At 43.2% G+C, this 16,060-nt stretch overlaps 1 protein-coding gene across 1 annotated transcript; it reads left to right on the plus strand.

Moving 5' to 3' along the window:
• The first annotated feature begins 1,397 nt into the window (after positions 1-1,397).
• On the plus strand, positions 1,398-15,859 carry LOC115144962 (MAP kinase-interacting serine/threonine-protein kinase 2-like). The gene is made up of 14 exons (XM_029686132.2): positions 1,398-1,700; positions 2,227-2,436; positions 2,912-2,996; positions 3,141-3,242; positions 3,345-3,442; positions 5,610-5,689; positions 5,892-5,965; positions 6,297-6,401; positions 6,798-6,853; positions 7,334-7,429; positions 11,892-12,086; positions 12,290-12,454; positions 12,572-12,612; positions 12,774-15,859. The coding sequence occupies exons 2-14, from the start codon at positions 2,386-2,388 to the stop codon at positions 13,036-13,038; spliced, it is 1,413 nt and encodes a 470-aa protein (XP_029541992.1). The 5' UTR covers positions 1,398-1,700; positions 2,227-2,385; the 3' UTR covers positions 13,039-15,859.
• The last annotated feature ends 201 nt before the right edge of the window (positions 15,860-16,060 follow it).

A 16,060-nucleotide genomic window follows, 5' to 3' on the forward strand; every position in this document is an offset into this window, starting at 1 on the left:
CAGCGAGACAACCTCCAGCATGGGAGCATAGAAACATGTCTAACGAGCCATCTCTGAGCAGGCCACTATATCACACACATTCTGTAAACATAACAAAAGACATAACACAAGGAAGTGAACTACAGTCTCACAGAATACAATAATAACCCGTGTGTCCTCATAACTGGCACCTTTGGACTGGCGCCAACACCATCAGCAGATAGAACTGTCCATAACATTCGAGTCTCGTGACCATCAACCTTGCACAAACAGAACCATGTGTATTACAGAAAGAAAAGGTATATTGCAATGTGCTAATAATCACTTAACTGAATATGAACTTCATTCATCTTAAATGTCCCATTACACAAGCCCTACAAGAAAGCTAGCACAAAGCATGCTTCTCGTGGCAACTTTATAGTTGGTAACAAATAGGTAAACAATAGAAAGAACATGACCTACAAGTATGGGTCATGGCAATAATTCAACATATTTTCCACAACCATTGAATTTGAACATATCAAATATTTTTAGTGTAGTATATGTATGATCCATTTTTAGAACTTGCTCAAGCTTGTTTTAAACATTGTGAGACAGCAATCCATTGCACATGACCAAAATAAATGTAATCACTCTTTTACTCATTGTGTCAATGTTGCTTGGGCTTAACTTGCTCTTTAAGCAACAGGGAAGATAACAATTATTATAAAAATCCTCAGAGAGAGTTATTTCATTATCACTGCTGTGAGAGAACATTGATTGGCTGTGTATCACCTCAGCAGTTTCTGAAATGTGCCGATGCTAAATCACGACTCACAAGATAGCATTGTACTTGGTGAGGACATATATCACATGAATACACATTGGACATGGCAAAATGTATAGAATTGCAAGAAAATTTACTTTGAAACTGCTAAACTTTCTCTGCACCTGTGACAAAATGTGTAGAATTGCAGGAAATAAACATGATGGGTGTGAACAGTGTTTGTCATGAACAGTTATTGCGCCCATAGAAATAGACGTGGGATGTTCCCCAATGCTGGAAGGGGGGGCTTGTGTGAAAATATTTGGGAACCCTTGTTTTAAATAATCCCACTCCTCACCAAAAATTAAAAAACGTTCCTAAACAACACTTGCACTTGACCCCTCCTAGCTCTGACTTTTCTGATAACTACTTTATTGAGGAAATGAGTACTTACTATACTTGTGATGTGTGGTTGTCCCACCTAGCTATTGTAAGAATAATGTACTGTAAATTGCTCTGGATAAGTGTCTGCTAAATTACTAAAAACGTAAAAAATGAAAGCAATCCACTCTCGCCCAGTTCCATTTCTATCCCCTGTCCCTTCTCCTAAAACCAATCACTCAGATTTCAGATGACTAGTAATATCAGATCTGTGAAGGGTGAAGGAGACGAGAAGGTGTTAGGAAAGACGGAAGCTATATGAACTGAATGTGAATCAGACCTGTAAAATACACACGTCACCCCAGCCCATATGATAAACTGTCTGTTGCTGTGTTTCGGGGGCGAGTACTCAAATGACTGGATTATTCGAGAAATGGGTGGAGACAATCGTGAGATTATAAATACTTGGGCTGCGATTCGTTCCACCTTCCACACACTCACGATCTGGCAAATCCTCGAACATCACTGGGGCTTTAACGAAAGCAGTGTGTCAAACAACGGTGTTTACGCTGGAGCTCTGAAAAAAGACAAGAGGGTAAATTAAACGTAGTTTTGTCGATAAGAGGCTCTTTACTTTTGCTTGACGTCCTTTCTGCTCGGCGTTAAGCGAAATGAATGCTTCTGGCGGTGGTTTATTGACAGCGTTAGCATAGCTACAGTAACAGTTAACGTTAGCTATCTGTCTAGCCAAGTCGATTAATTGACTTAAAATGTCATACCATATTGTTTCACGCTTATTTTTTTATCGGGTGACGTTGGTATTTAATTATGGGTAGGATATTGATGTAATTGATTGATCTTAGCTAGCTAGTTGACTAACTGCGTATTCGTGTTACTGTGCAGTGATCCAGCAGTGTCCAGTGTGCAGTGTTTTCTTCTAGTCTGACTAGTGTTCATTTGAGCGTGTTTTTAATGTCAGACAACCGGCCATGCTGCCATACTTGTGAACTAAGTATTCTTAAATTGTTTCACCTCATATCTATATTGATCAATGGTTTAGGCTATTATTGACCACTATTCCCGATTGTTGTCTAACGTTATGATCTACATGTTTTTAACAGTGCTCCGGTTAAGCCCTGCATCATCTTGACCAGAGAACGCAGGGATCATTTGCTTCAGTCTCTAAAGAAACATTTTGTTTCGGGAGAGGGTACAATTTGATAGTACTTACATGCTGCAGCCGCCATCAGTCCTTCATAATAATCTTTAATCGATGCAAAATGGTGCAAAATAAGATCACCGAAGTCACTGGATTCCATCGCTCTTTCAAGGTTAGTTAACGTTGCTGTTTCTATTAGGTTGCGTTGGTTACAAGATGTAGAAGTGGGACTAGGCTGCATCTTGCAATATGTAACCACATTATTCTATATTTAATGACGTCCGTCTTCCCATTTTGGGTGACAAACGTGTGTCCTTGCCACGAATGTTCAGACTTCACAAGTGCAAATATGGGTCATGACTGAGTTGTCTAGGGAACGGGTCTACTTGGACAATGTTAACTGGCACAACAGATTGATTGTAATTTGGTTCAGATGCTGTTATTGGATATGAAGCCTTGGTACAAGTGGGCAGTGCACATAATTTTTCACTGGACACCGTCAGCTGTGAAATTCTTTCCAATATTGTAGTGAATGCCATGAGACCATGGCCACTGGAGCTAATGGGTTGATCATTTTATCAGTCTTATGGGTCATTTTGAATGCTGAACTGTTATTAGTTGAAATTCACACATGTGTTCTCATCTAGGGCCCAAATCCCTTTGCGGGTGATGAATTCACAAATGGTTCCCTCCTTAATTCAGACTTCAATTTTGATTTGTCAAATAGACATGGTAAGTGTGCCTTTTTTTTGTTTGTTTTTACTAATCACTTACTCCAAGAGGCCAATGTCAACATCCTGGGACACCAACTCAGTAGTAGCATTTCCTATGTTAAGTAGCACCCTAGTATTCATACAGATGTTTCTGATTGTGTAGATATTACCTCCAGCAAGCCTATTGACATCCCTGATGCCAAGAAGAGAAATAAGAAGAAAAAGCGTTGCAGGGCAACTGACAGCTTCTCTGGACGATTTGAGGGTAATTTTCTTATCTCATCTAAAGGACAGATTCTCTAGATTATGGTACAACATATTTAATCTCTGATTTTTTAATTTTTTTAATATAAATTTGTCCCACTAGATGTCTATAGCCTGCAGTCAGAGGTACTTGGAGAGGGGGCTTATGCAAGGGTACAGACCTGCATCAACCTCATCACCAATAAAGAATATGCTGTCAAGGTAAGATGTTTCTCATGCTGCACAAGTTCTCTAAAAAGGAACCCCAATATAATTTGTGCCTGAACATGTTATTGTCTTGAGTGGTTTGTTTCAAATTTGTGAATGAGGATGGTTTTTTTAGGAATGGTTGAAAGCTCTCCCAGGATATTGAGTCCCTCAGAGGATAATGTTTGAAGTGTGTCACGCTCCTGACAAGGGCCTGTGACTGCTGTCATCTTACATTTCACTTCCTTGCTGCTTTGGCATGTGATCAATATGAAGATAACTGCACATGGTCACCTGATTATTAGCCCCACTGGGAGGAATTGCTATGGAAATGTAGACCCTGAATCAATTTAATGGTTTTAGTGGTATAACCTATAGATACACTTGAGGGTGTGGACTACATCAATGTCGTCTCCGGAATCTAAATTTGTAGCATGTACTCTTGGAAATGTACTTGTTTGGGACATTGTTCAATTCCCTAGACAGATGTCGTCATTGTTTGTTCTGTTCAGCCTTTTGAAACGGATGTCTGAGGCTCTCACTCAGTGTTGTGCTTCTGCTGTGGTTTTATGGGCACTGGGGGCCTAGCTACTGCTAGCACAAACTTCCCCTCAGTGTTTTTCTGACTCAGCCAGCCAATCCGAGCCAGCGGAAGGCTACATCCACCCCCTCTCTTTGCTCTCATTCGTCAGCCAGGCTCCTAGTGGTGAGAACATTGTGTACTGGCAGCAGTGCCAAAACACGTTGAGGGTTATGACCTAGGGTGTTTACACTTTTTTCTGTTCCTCTAGAATAAAAAAATAAATATTTTTTTTTTACATGAAGGGATGCAGATTGGAAATGTTTTGGATTCCTGTGCCTTGCTGCTTTTTCTATTTTGCCTTGAGCAAGTAAATGTTGTGAAATTCAATTTTGGCAGTTTTTCACTTTGCAGAAGTGTTGTAAGATTTAGTTTGTTCCATATTTTGTGTGGATTCCTTGTATACTGCTGTATACTGTTACTTTTGCATCCAGTATATTAATGGTATTTGTTCCCTTTCTAATAAACATACTGGTGTTAAATAGTTTACTATAGAGGAATCCTTTGAGGAGGATTCTATGGGGAGGGGTGTGGGAGAACCAATGACTCGAGGTCTAGGCGGGGACTTCAACTGCCCAGATGTCCTTGCCAGCCACCCCTCCCCCTCGACAGCTGGATGGGGGGCTGGGGCTCCTGGTGTTGCAATCCCAACAAAATCCAAAGCTGCAGGAAAACAATCTCAAAGGGAAGGGGCCTGCCTGGCTAGCTGCGTCCTTGGGTCCTGCATAAGGATTGCTCCTGGGCGTTCATGCATCTGATTTACAAACCTGCAGTATGACTCAATGGGGCCCTCCTAAAGCCATGCTGTGGGGATTTATAGCCCCTGGAGGTGATCGGTGACTGTTTGCAACAGGGCAGTAAAACCCCCACAACCCTCCAAGGACAAAGGGTGCTCACCCCCACAGCGGTAGCTCTTCATTTAGCTGTCAATTTTTCCATTATCAGTTAATCGATACTGGTGTCTGCTCTGCTACTCGTTGGAGGTTGTGATCAGGAGAAAGTCACTGGTTGGGTGCGGACTCTTTTTAAAATAGTCCCTAGGCTTTGGGAACACACAGGCCCCTAATCCTAGACAGTCATTGTGCTCTGACCCCGGTGGAGTTCAATGGCAGCCCTAATCCATCTAGCAGGAAGAGCGTCACGTACGCCCTCAGACAATGAGGGGGTGGCTGGAAAATTCAGGCCTTTGCTTTTGGTGTCAGCAGTCTCCCTTGGCTGCGCAACAAGCTGGGCTGCCAGGCAGCAACCCACAGCACCACTAGAACTATATTTAGTCGTTGCTCTATTGTCAATACAACTCTTTGGGAACCCTTTGCCTTGTAATTTCACGGCACAAGCATGGAAGGTTGGAATATGGTATACAATATTTAGAGGTGTGGGGCCTTGATTCTCCACCCGTTGGCTCTCTGGGTGGGTAGGCACTTGGTAGACCCCAGAAGTAGGTTAACCCTTCATCCTAACTGTGCCTTAAGGTTAGAAGGTGAGAAAAGTGAACCTAAGGGCTCAATGGTATATTTCCAGTCCTTACACAGTATATTAATAGGATTTTATGCATGTGTGATTGTTACCCCAGTGGAATTAACCCAGACTTCTCCATTCCAGATCATTGAGAAGAGACCCGGTCACAGCCGCAGTCGCGTCTTCAGGGAGGTGGAGATGCTGTACCAGTGCCAGGGTCACAGGTAAGATTACTACTTAGACGCCCAACCACAGGGACTTCTGAATAATATATTTTAGTGGAAAGCAGCTTACCTCATTAGACCTTCATGTTACTGTAAATGAGCAATTCCCTGAGCAAAGTCTTTATAGTTAAATCTGAAGAATCTCTTTAAGTAATGACTGTCGTGTGATTAGTTTTGACCAGTGTCCTGTCCTTCACTGCAGAAACATCCTGGAGCTGGTGGAGTTCTTTGAGGAGGAAGACAAGTTTTACTTGGTGTTTGAAATGCTGAGAGGGGGTGAGTGCTTCTAACAGGGTTTAAAGGCTTTCAAATTAATATGCACCACTTCCTTCTGCATGTTTCTCACATTGAATTTCTTAGTGCGTCTTAATTAGGGTGGAAAAATTACTGCAGCTTTCTATAAATTCCCTGGTTTTCCAGAAATCCCGGTTAGAGGATTCCTGGAATGAGGAGGAAATCTGGTATCATGCAACCAGGATTTCTGGAAAACCTTGGAATTTATTGAAAGTTACAGGAATTAAGCAACCCTAATCTTAATACGGGCACTTTTAATACACACCAATGTGATAGGGTTGAGCAGGGTAACAAGTGTGGTGTTAACCTGCAGGTACAGTCCTGGCTCACATCCACAGGAGACTACACTTCAGTGAGCAGGAAGCCTGCGTTGTGGTGCAGGACATCGCCAGCGCTCTGGATTTCCTGCATAACAAAGGTAAGTCTGCTACAACCAGGTTGAGCCACAGACCAGGGCTTGCCTGGCAGGCCAAGGGATGGGGTTTCATATGGGGACTGGGAAGGGCCCTGGCATCTGGAGATGGGCTGGCTGTCATTTATCATAGGGGCTTTACAATGCAACTCTAGCTGATCTGGTTTCAGCAGATAAAAGGCTCGGCCCACTAATCTACTTCTGGGTAGAATCACAAATGGTTCAAAGGTCTCGCGTGTTCCCTCAACACCTGGGCTGTTAAGTCAAAGCCATGGTTCCCATGTGATCCCTAGCAGTGGCCCAGGCTGGTCATTTGACACATGCTAAAACACATGCCCCCCCCCGTCTGTCTATTGCCTAATTATGCATGCATCAGAATGACTCTGCGTTTCATTTTTACAGGAATGGCACATAGAGATCTGAAGCCGGAGAACATCTTATGTGAGCATGCGGACAAAGTACGTTTCCATTTACAGGTGTCTGATTTGTAGATATGTGTAGCCACTGGCGTATTGGCCACTCTAATCTGAAAGTATGATTACGCAATAAGGCCTGGGGGGGGGGGGGGGGGGTGTTATATGGCCAATATACCACGGATCATGGCTGTTCTTAATGTCTGGCACAATGCAGAGTGCCTGTACATAGCTCTTAGCTGTGGTATATTGGCCATATATCACAAGCCCCGAGGTGCCTTACTGCTATAAACTGTTTACCAATGTAATTAGAGCAGTAAAAATAACTTTGGTCATACTGTGGTATATGGTCTGAATACTTCAGCATTCAGGGCTCGATCCACCCAGTTTGATTGGCCATAAATCGCCTTCTGCCATCACTCAATGGAGCCGTAGACCACAACCAGCACCCTGGTCAAATACTTTGAGAAACAGTAGAATTGTTTTTAACATTTCTAAAACGTGCCCATTTCCCTTCCTTTGTAGATCTCGCCTGTGAAGATCTGTGACTTTGACCTGGGTAGTGGGATCAAGCTAAACAGCGACAGCTCTCCCATCTCCACCCCAGAGCTCCTCACTCCAGTAAGTCTGTCTACTACACTCTGTTCAGCCAGTCTAGTTTCGACTCCATGTAAATAGGCCTGTGGCAAGGCTTTGGGCAGGAAACTGAGATTCTATGGAAAGCAGAGGTGGTGTGACTATTGGGACATGGTACAGCAAAGCCCAAGTGAGGGCTTTCTTGTGCCTTTGTCTGAGGCAGGGTGGTTTCACAATTCTGCTCCCTATGTAGATTGGCTTGCCTGTACGGTATTGGACAAGCCCAGGTGGTGTCACTTGCAGGAAGCCCTCTCATTGGGAACCAGGGAGAAGGTGTGCTGGTATCTAAGGCCAGGGACAAAGTTAACTGTCGGCTGGTTTCATTGTAATGATGGGGATTGACTCTCAGCCCGTGTATAAACACACCTTTGGCACGCTCTCCTATCTGGCAGCTCTTATGCTTAGGTATCTGAGAAGCACTTATCAGCGGCATTCAGATTCCTGAAAGTTTAATGTCCACATCCTGCTACTTATCAGTGGAAATGGTGAAGCACCTGGGGCTAGGCCATGATGGGTTAAGCCAAAGTTTCATTAAAAATAAAAACTGCCTTTAATTCCTGACCGGCACAATGTTACTGGAATTCTTCAAATGTAAAGGGCAACTATCCCATTCTGTGCCTCTCCTGTCAGAGGGAGATGGATGTGAGCAGGTGACCCAGATAACCAGGCTAGATAGAGGGAGAAATGTAGGAGGTGGGGGGTTTTCATTGTAACCGGACCTAGCTTGGGTAGCCTGTTGGCAGGCTGACTATTTGTGGGTATTATAGTTTGGCCCATATTGAAGACAGACTGGGTGGTGTAAGTGCTGAGTGGTCTCCTCTGTGATCTTGGGTCTCAGCTCTCAGGGCAGTCTGAGGATAGCCCCCCCCTCTGGTTTCAGACTGGTCTTTGTTGTGAGAGATTGACCTGGCCCTGGGTCAGACTGATGGACAGCTTTGAATAAAGATATTTTGTCATTCCTGTGTGAACTAGATATAATATCCTTGAGGCAAGGTTACGGGGAACAGATTGCACGTTTGCGCAGACCGTGAGGCCAAACCATGCTACAGTATGTGGAAGTGGTTGAATGAGAAGCTTATTTTAACAGTAATTGGAACGAGACCATGTCTCCTGTCACTGATCTTCTGCTACATTCCCCTGGTAGCACTTGAGCTGTAACATGCAGAAACTGAAATAACATTGCCGCCCACCCTCTGGTCTCTGCTCTTGCACTGTAATCTCTACCCACTTTCGCACCACACGTGTGCAAGCCTGCATTTCTCTTTGTATTCATAACACAAAAGCCTCATGTCTAACGGTTGTTCTAGATAAATTGCCCTTGTGCCTACTAGCAACTGTGCTTTGATTGGCTGAGCCAGGGGGAGAGTGAAGGAGTGCGGGGGAGTGGTGTGTGTGTACCCAGCTCTGCTCATGCGCCTCTCCCTTGTTTTTTCTAGTCTCTGTTCAGGCCATTCTTATCTGATTTTCTTTCCTGATATACTTTTCCCCACATCCCCACACTTAGTGTGTTATTCCCCAATGTTTCATAGTATTTACACACACAAAAAAAACCTTGGTCAACCAAAAGCCGTCCTGTTCTTTCCACCAATCGATTGGTCGAAATGTTTAAATGTATTTTTCTGTGGTAACTACATATGCACTGAGCTTGTCTGCTTTAAGCACACTGATTAAATAATTAAGACATAAATGACTGCCGCTTGATGGTCACAGTTAAATAAAATGACAGCCTGTGACTGGCACATGTTTAAAGAAGTCCGATGTGTGGATGACATGTGACTTATTGTGAAACTTCAGTTTCATTTTTTTTTTTTTTTAATGTGATTGCATTTCAAAGCGTAAATGATTGATTCAGTAGCCTATATATTGAAAAACGGGTCTAAGTTAAGGTATTAAGACTGAACAGGACACTCTTAGGCCTACAGCTTGACGGTGGTTATACAAGGATACTATACAAAGCCTATTAATGATAACATTATGTATTATAATCATAATTCTAACAATGAGATCAAGAAAAAGGATGGTACATGCAGCGCTTGCGCCTATATGTGTTATGAGGTTATGTTAGAAAACAAGTTTGGAACTAGGTAAACACAATTATAACTACCATTCTGTTCTAACAAACATTTTTGTAAGGCAAAGGCTGTTTTCTCATTGCTGCCTCTGAATTGTTCTCATCCCAATATCCTGGTTGACTTTGCTATTATGCACATAGCAATACAGGGAAAGGTGGCAATTTTACAGTGCACTGAAGATTGTTTCAGAACCGGACAGGGAACACATCCGACATTGGAGTGTACATTTGTTATAAAATATTAGATTTATTGTGTTGCATCATAATTAGATACTATAACCATATAATATTTCAGTATCGTGTCTTAGAGTGGACTGTGCCATCCTCTTGGCCTCTGCAATGGAAGTGTCCACTGAGACACGTATGTATCAGACAAGTCCTGTGCACGATGGGATCTATTTATAAGTGCAAATATTCTCTGTTGCCAACAGCCTGTCGACTAACTGGTCAGTCCTATAGAAAGCACCCTTAGGAAATGTTGTGGTTACTGTACTTGTAGCGGTTGAGCCTTAAGGGGGTTTACTTTCAGGGAATGGTCTCTTTTCTGAGAATCATGTTCAAGTGGTTTCCTGGTGTAATCAGGTCTGCATGAGGCTGTGTGCAGCAGTGAACACATACAGGCATGTGGTGCAACTTAAAGCTTCAATTGAACTTTTTGGGCTTCCTGACCAAACTCACATGTGAGTTTTCTAGATCTGTCATTCTCATTGAAAGCAAGTCTAAGAAGCGGTAGATCTGCTCTGTGCTCTATTTCTATGCTCTCTGTTTTCTGTCTTTTGATTGTGTACACCAGCTGAAATTCAATATTTTTGGTTAAATGAAAAGGTATTTCATAGTGGTTTAGCTAATAAAATAGTTCTGTAAACACTATACAATGCTTTGTCACACTGGAATTTTAACACTTATTTTAACAAACTGGAAATGGGGCAGGAATTCTGTTTACTGCAGCTTTAAGGGGAATTCACAAGTTTTCTGACTTGTCAGGCGCTGAAGTGCTAATGAAAGACTTCTTTCTTTAAGCGGTCAAGCAAAGGCAGCTGTGTTATGAGTTGACTGGTCATATGGTTAGGAAAGCTCCAGGTTGCGGTGAGGATTTGTTGGCAGAAATCAATGTTGGCTGATTAGCCACCATCTCTGTCACCGCAGGAAGGATTAAAGAGTCGAAGACTGATGGAAGTCTTCAATAGTATTGCACCAGCAGGATGAAGTATATCTGCTGCTCTACAAATCAGTTGAGCAGAGCTTCCTCACCTTTATCATGCCCTGAGCAGTCATAAGCTGGCTACTGGGCTTAGCCATGTTTTTGAAGGGGGCTCTGAAACATGAGTACTCTTTTGATTATCATACTCTCATTCCTCCTCAAGCACCTTGGTGAACAAATCTATTTTGTTCCATGATGCTGTTGCTAGGCAGGACAAGCCCATTTTGGTGAGTTCTGATGTCAAAATAAATGGTCATTCAAACCTACTTTTTTGTTTGTTTTAGTTTTCTTTAGTCACTTGTTTTAGGATGGTCAATCTCCTGCACAGCAACTCCGCTCCCAATAAGTGTAGACCTTACAGTGAAATGTTTACTTAAGAGCCCCTAACCAACAGTGCAGTTAAAAAAAAATACGGAAACGAATAAGAAGTAACTAAAGAGCAGCAGTAAAAAAAATAGCGTATGTGTATATATCTCACACACGGGGTGTGCCGGTAGTCAATGTGCGGGGGCACTGGTTAGTTGAGGTAGTATGTACATGTAGGTAGAGTTAATTAAAGGGACTATGCATAGATGACGAGAGTGGTGGGGGGGGGCAATGCAAATAGTCTGGGTGGTCATTTGTTCAGGAGACCTATGGCTTGGGGGTGGAAGCTGTTTAGAGGCCGAGCAGTTGCCATACCAGGCAGTGATGGTGCAGCTGTAGAACCTTTTCAGGATCTGAAGACTTGTGAATGTTGACCTGTCTAAAGGTCTTACTAACATCAGCTGCGGCGATGATCAGTCGTCCGGTACAGCTGGTGCTCTCATGCATGTTTCAGTGTAATTTCCCTTAAAGCGAGAATGAAATAGTTTAGCTCGTCCAGTAGGCTTGCGTCACTGGGCAGCTCTCTGCTTTGCTTCCCTTTGTAGTCTGTAATGGTTTGCAGGCCTTGTCACATCTGTCGAATGTCGCAGCCAGTGTAGTACGACTCGATCTTAGTCCTATATTGACGCTTTGCCTGTTGATGGTTCGTCGGAGGGCATAGCGGGATTTATTATAAGCTTCCGGTTTAGGGGTCCCGCTCCTTGAAAGTGGCAGCTCTAGCCTTTAGCTCAATGCGGCTGCTGCCTGTAATTCATGGCTTGACTGCGCCCAGCCCAGAGCTAACTAACCCTGCCGTCTGTTTCCTGCAGTGTGGCTCGGCAGAGTACATGGCCCCTGAAGTGGTGGAGGCCTTCAGCGAGGAGGCCACAAACTATGACAAGCGCTGTGACCTGTGGAGCCTGGGGGTCATCCTCTACATCCTGTTGAGTGGCTACCCACCCTTTGTAGGCCGCTGCGGTAGCGACTGTGGCTGGGATATGGGAGAACCCTGCCACACATGCCAGGTAAGGAAGAAAGCCAAGGCCACCTCTGGCTGACCCAGATTCTTTCATTTGTTTAGTGTGCTTTCCAGAAACTATCCTGTTTGTTTGTGGAATTGTGGCATATTCCTAGGTGCACATTAACAAGACTGACTTGCGCACAATTGTGAAATTCAAGCTCTGAGTTTCCTTACTATGTGATGGTAATGAAAGTTCTTTATCACTAGAACATGTTGTTTGAGAGTATCCAGGAAGGGAAGTATGAGTTTCCAGAGAAGGACTGGGCTCACATCTCCTCAAGTGCCAAAGACCTGATCTCCAAACTTCTTGTTAGAGATGCCAAGAACCGCCTGAGTGCCGGCCAGGTTCTGCAGCACCCCTGGGTGCAGGGGGTAAGTCTCACTCTCTACACCCCCCAGGCTCTTTGAATTCTACATACATTTCAGTGGGTAGAATGGGTGGGGTTTCCTTTGTCTAACCACCTGCTAAAACATTTTTTCTTTTTTTAGGGATTCTCTGACACACTGCCAACATCCATCCTACCTCAAAGGTTAGTTAATATTTGGGTCCCTGAGGGATATGGGCTATGTTCTTTAGTGTAGTGTAGCCTAGCCTGATCACCTCCATTTATAAGAAAGTACAACTAGTGTAACTAAAATGTCAACTTCTGCATTAAGATTTTTGTTTGGTTTGCTTCTTCTACCCTTTCAGGAACAGTGCCAAGGACCTGACGTTCTTTGCTGGCAAGGCAGTGGCCATGAACCGGCAGCTGGCTGAGCAGGCTGTGATGGCAGAGCAGCAGCAGCTCGACGAGGCTCCCACTGTCATCACAGCCTGCTCCACTTCCATGCACCTCTCCCCTCCATCCAACTCCAAGCTGTCCAAGCGCAGGCAGAGCCTGTTAAAGACTGGGCCTGTCTCTGCCGCCGAGCTCTGCCAGCTCCTCGCCCCCCTCGTCATCACGTCATCTGCCTGAATCACCGCCTTTGACCAGCCGCACCCACTGATTCAGATCTCCAGATGACCGCTCGCCCTGGCCCCTGCCTCGCCCCCTGCCTCGCCCTGGCCCCAACTCAACCACACTTTTACTGACTGCAGGCTTGTCCCCCTCTTTAACAGGAGAGACCGCTGCCATGCCTGGCTCCTAAAGTATATTTCGGAGGGCAAAGATGAAGAGCCGGCAGCCCAAATGCACACATGCCCAAAATTCCTGATCAGTGCAGCTCCACATATGCGTCCTCTATTAATTGAAATGTGATGGTAGTTGGAGAAATGGCTTGAGCTGCGCTGAGAATTAGAAAAGTACAACACTGCTGTGTACACTTTGGACTCTGTTAAATGCTTCACTGCCTTCTGCCCCATAGCAGCACTTGTAAAGCACATTAGCCAGGGCCTGCATACATGGCACATCCAGGCTGAGGGGGGGCCCCTTTTCAAGCTGTTTTTCTTTTGAGTCTATGGCAGAACGCTTGAACCAAGCTCAGACGCCAAATGACTACCTGTTGTGCTGCTTCCACATGTTATAACTGGATCCACTGTGAATGAAGTTTATCTGGAATGTTCTCCATGTCTGAATGTCCCATCAGCAGATGCATACACGCTGATGCAATGGCCAACATGAAGGGTTTTACATGTGGAGGTATTCAGTGGAAAGAGTTCAGAAGGCTGGAAGCCAATGCTGCCAGTGTCAGTCGCAGTCCATTGTTTGGATAAATTCCTCTTCAACTGAGCCTCCTCTGTGGAAGGTCTAAGCCCACAGTACAAAATGTTGTGGCTGTGCCCATGAGCCTCTAGTACCAGAGAATGTATCTATAACCAGCCCTTATTACGCTACAATGCAGTTTCATAGATGACATGAATTATGCCAAACTACCAATCGCCATGCATCATTCAATTTTCATCTATTCTTTCTGATATCAGGGAATTCCTCCTGAATTTCTACAATGCAATAGGGGTTGAATGAAATGTTGCGCCTGCCTCTGCGGAAGGTGCTTTATGCACTAACCTAAAGTTCTTGGCACATGCAACTCATTTGATACCAGAACATGAACTTTGTTGTCCTGATGCTACCCTCAATAAACATGGAACAGGAAAATTGCAAATTTGGTTCCCCATGCCAAAGCTTCCCATGCCAAATTGTTTACTAAGTGTTGTCATCAAACTATAAGATGTATTAATGTAAACATCTAAAGTTATTTGACTGCTATGTAAAGGAAATATGCCATGGCTGTCATAATAATCTGTCTAATTTAGCAGAGTTAGAAATGCTGATTTTAGCCGACGTGACTTGGCTAATGTATTTGGATTTGTTCAGGGTTTAATCAGGCTTTTCTGTTAAGAGGTTAACCTGCTATTGACCTCGATAATGTGACACCCTCAGAATGATTCCAAATTGCATCACAACTGCAAAAACCTCATTTTGGGAGAAATAATTTTCATTTGACATGGTGACGGAGATGATGGAAAAGTCTAAATGGCATAGCATTCCAGAAAAGTCTTCCGAGGACATGTAGCTGTATTGAGTTATTTAAAAAGTTCACTATGTTTAACTCCATGTTAATGTTTAACTGTGCCACTTCTTTTTTAAATTTTTTTTTTTTTTTTTTACACGTGTTTTTAAGCTTTTAGTTTTTGATGTCAACCTCATGCAGGTGCTGTTCAGGTGGAACACCAGATGTTCCTTTTTTTTAAATACCTTTTTTTAAAGTGTGAGGGAAGTTTTATCTGGAGCTAAATTAATGCCCAGTGACAGTTCTTTTAATGTTATTTTGTAATGCGAAAGTGTTGGCAACAATCTGTTTGGAAACCAGTTTGGCTGTTAGGAAATTGACAAATTATATTAGTGATGGGTTCTCAAGACACTGTAGCCAATGCCAAAAAGTCATGAAAACAAGTGACAACGTGCGTGTTCTCATCACCAAGGAGTACAACGACTAAACTCATGACTGTCCATGTAGTGTTACCACCACTGCAGTTTGGTAATCTTGGAAGAAATGGCTCCCTTAGTGTCAAAAGGCCCATTATGCTGATTCATGGGACACTGATTGTGATCTTTCTGAAACCTTTCTACCAATGTATGTTTCTGGGGTTTTATGTCTTATAGTAAGACTTACTTGAATTTGTGTATGCAGCTGTTCTTTGTTTGGGGAAACTAACTTGCTATCAAGAATCTGAGAAAAAGCATTAAGCTGCGTAAGGCATTTTTGGGGGGTTTATGAAAATGCCTTTTCAATTGAGTTTCTGCCTGCCTTTATTTTTTTCTCTATCAGACAAGTGTCTCCCTATTTTGTTAGGGTTGTGGTTCTCTGAAATGCACAGATGTAGTACTACATCTACGGTGTGTTCTTAGTCATAACCATTTCTACTGTTGCACAATGCAGTAGTTTTGGCCTTTCTAAATGATCTTGCAACAATGTGTAAAATGAGACCTTGAAGTGGACAGTCTTAATCCACTCCCCCACTATTTGAATGGTGCTCACAGGGAACGCATTTAAGATTTGAACATTGGAACATATGTATAAATATTTCAGTTTGAGGGAGGTAACGTAAATGTTTATCTACGTGGTTCTCTACTCAAGCCTTCTCTTCGGAGTTGTTGCCCCTTGTTTTTAACTCTTTTTGTCCCAGCCCAAAATATTAACAGGATTTTTATTTTTTACAAATCATACTTCTGAGACATTGAATTGAAATAAGCACTTTACTGTAACATGGGACTGATTTGCAGTTCACGCAAAGAAACATGACTTGCAGAATTTTTTTATTTTTTTTTCTAAATACAATAAATTGCTTTGACCAAGTATTCTCCACTTATTCTGCTATTTGTCTGAGGAATAGTTAGAAGCCTAGGGGCCAGTTCAACGATAGAACTGATGAACCAGTCCAACATGTTTTCACTTATTCTGCTATTTGTCTGAGGAATAGTTAGAAGCCTAGGGGCCAGTTCAACATGTTTTCACTTATTCTGCTATTTGTCTAAGGAATAGTTAGAAGCCTAGGGG

Source organism: Oncorhynchus nerka, linkage group LG17 (assembly GCF_034236695.1).
Source record: "Oncorhynchus nerka isolate Pitt River linkage group LG17, Oner_Uvic_2.0, whole genome shotgun sequence".
Classification (NCBI taxonomy): domain Eukaryota; kingdom Metazoa; phylum Chordata; class Actinopteri; order Salmoniformes; family Salmonidae; genus Oncorhynchus; species Oncorhynchus nerka.

Excerpts from the sequence above, each read along its gene's own strand:
- LOC115144962 (XM_029686132.2), top strand. The coding sequence starts at position 2,386 with ATGGTGCAAAATAAGATCACCGAAGTCACTGGATTCCATCGCTCTTTC. Across the intron at positions 3,443-5,609 it reads ATAAAGAATATGCTGTCAAG|ATCATTGAGAAGAGACCCGG; the intron begins GTAAGATGTTTC and ends TCTCCATTCCAG. Across the intron at positions 5,966-6,296 it reads GTTTGAAATGCTGAGAGGGG|GTACAGTCCTGGCTCACATC; the intron begins GTGAGTGCTTCT and ends GTTAACCTGCAG.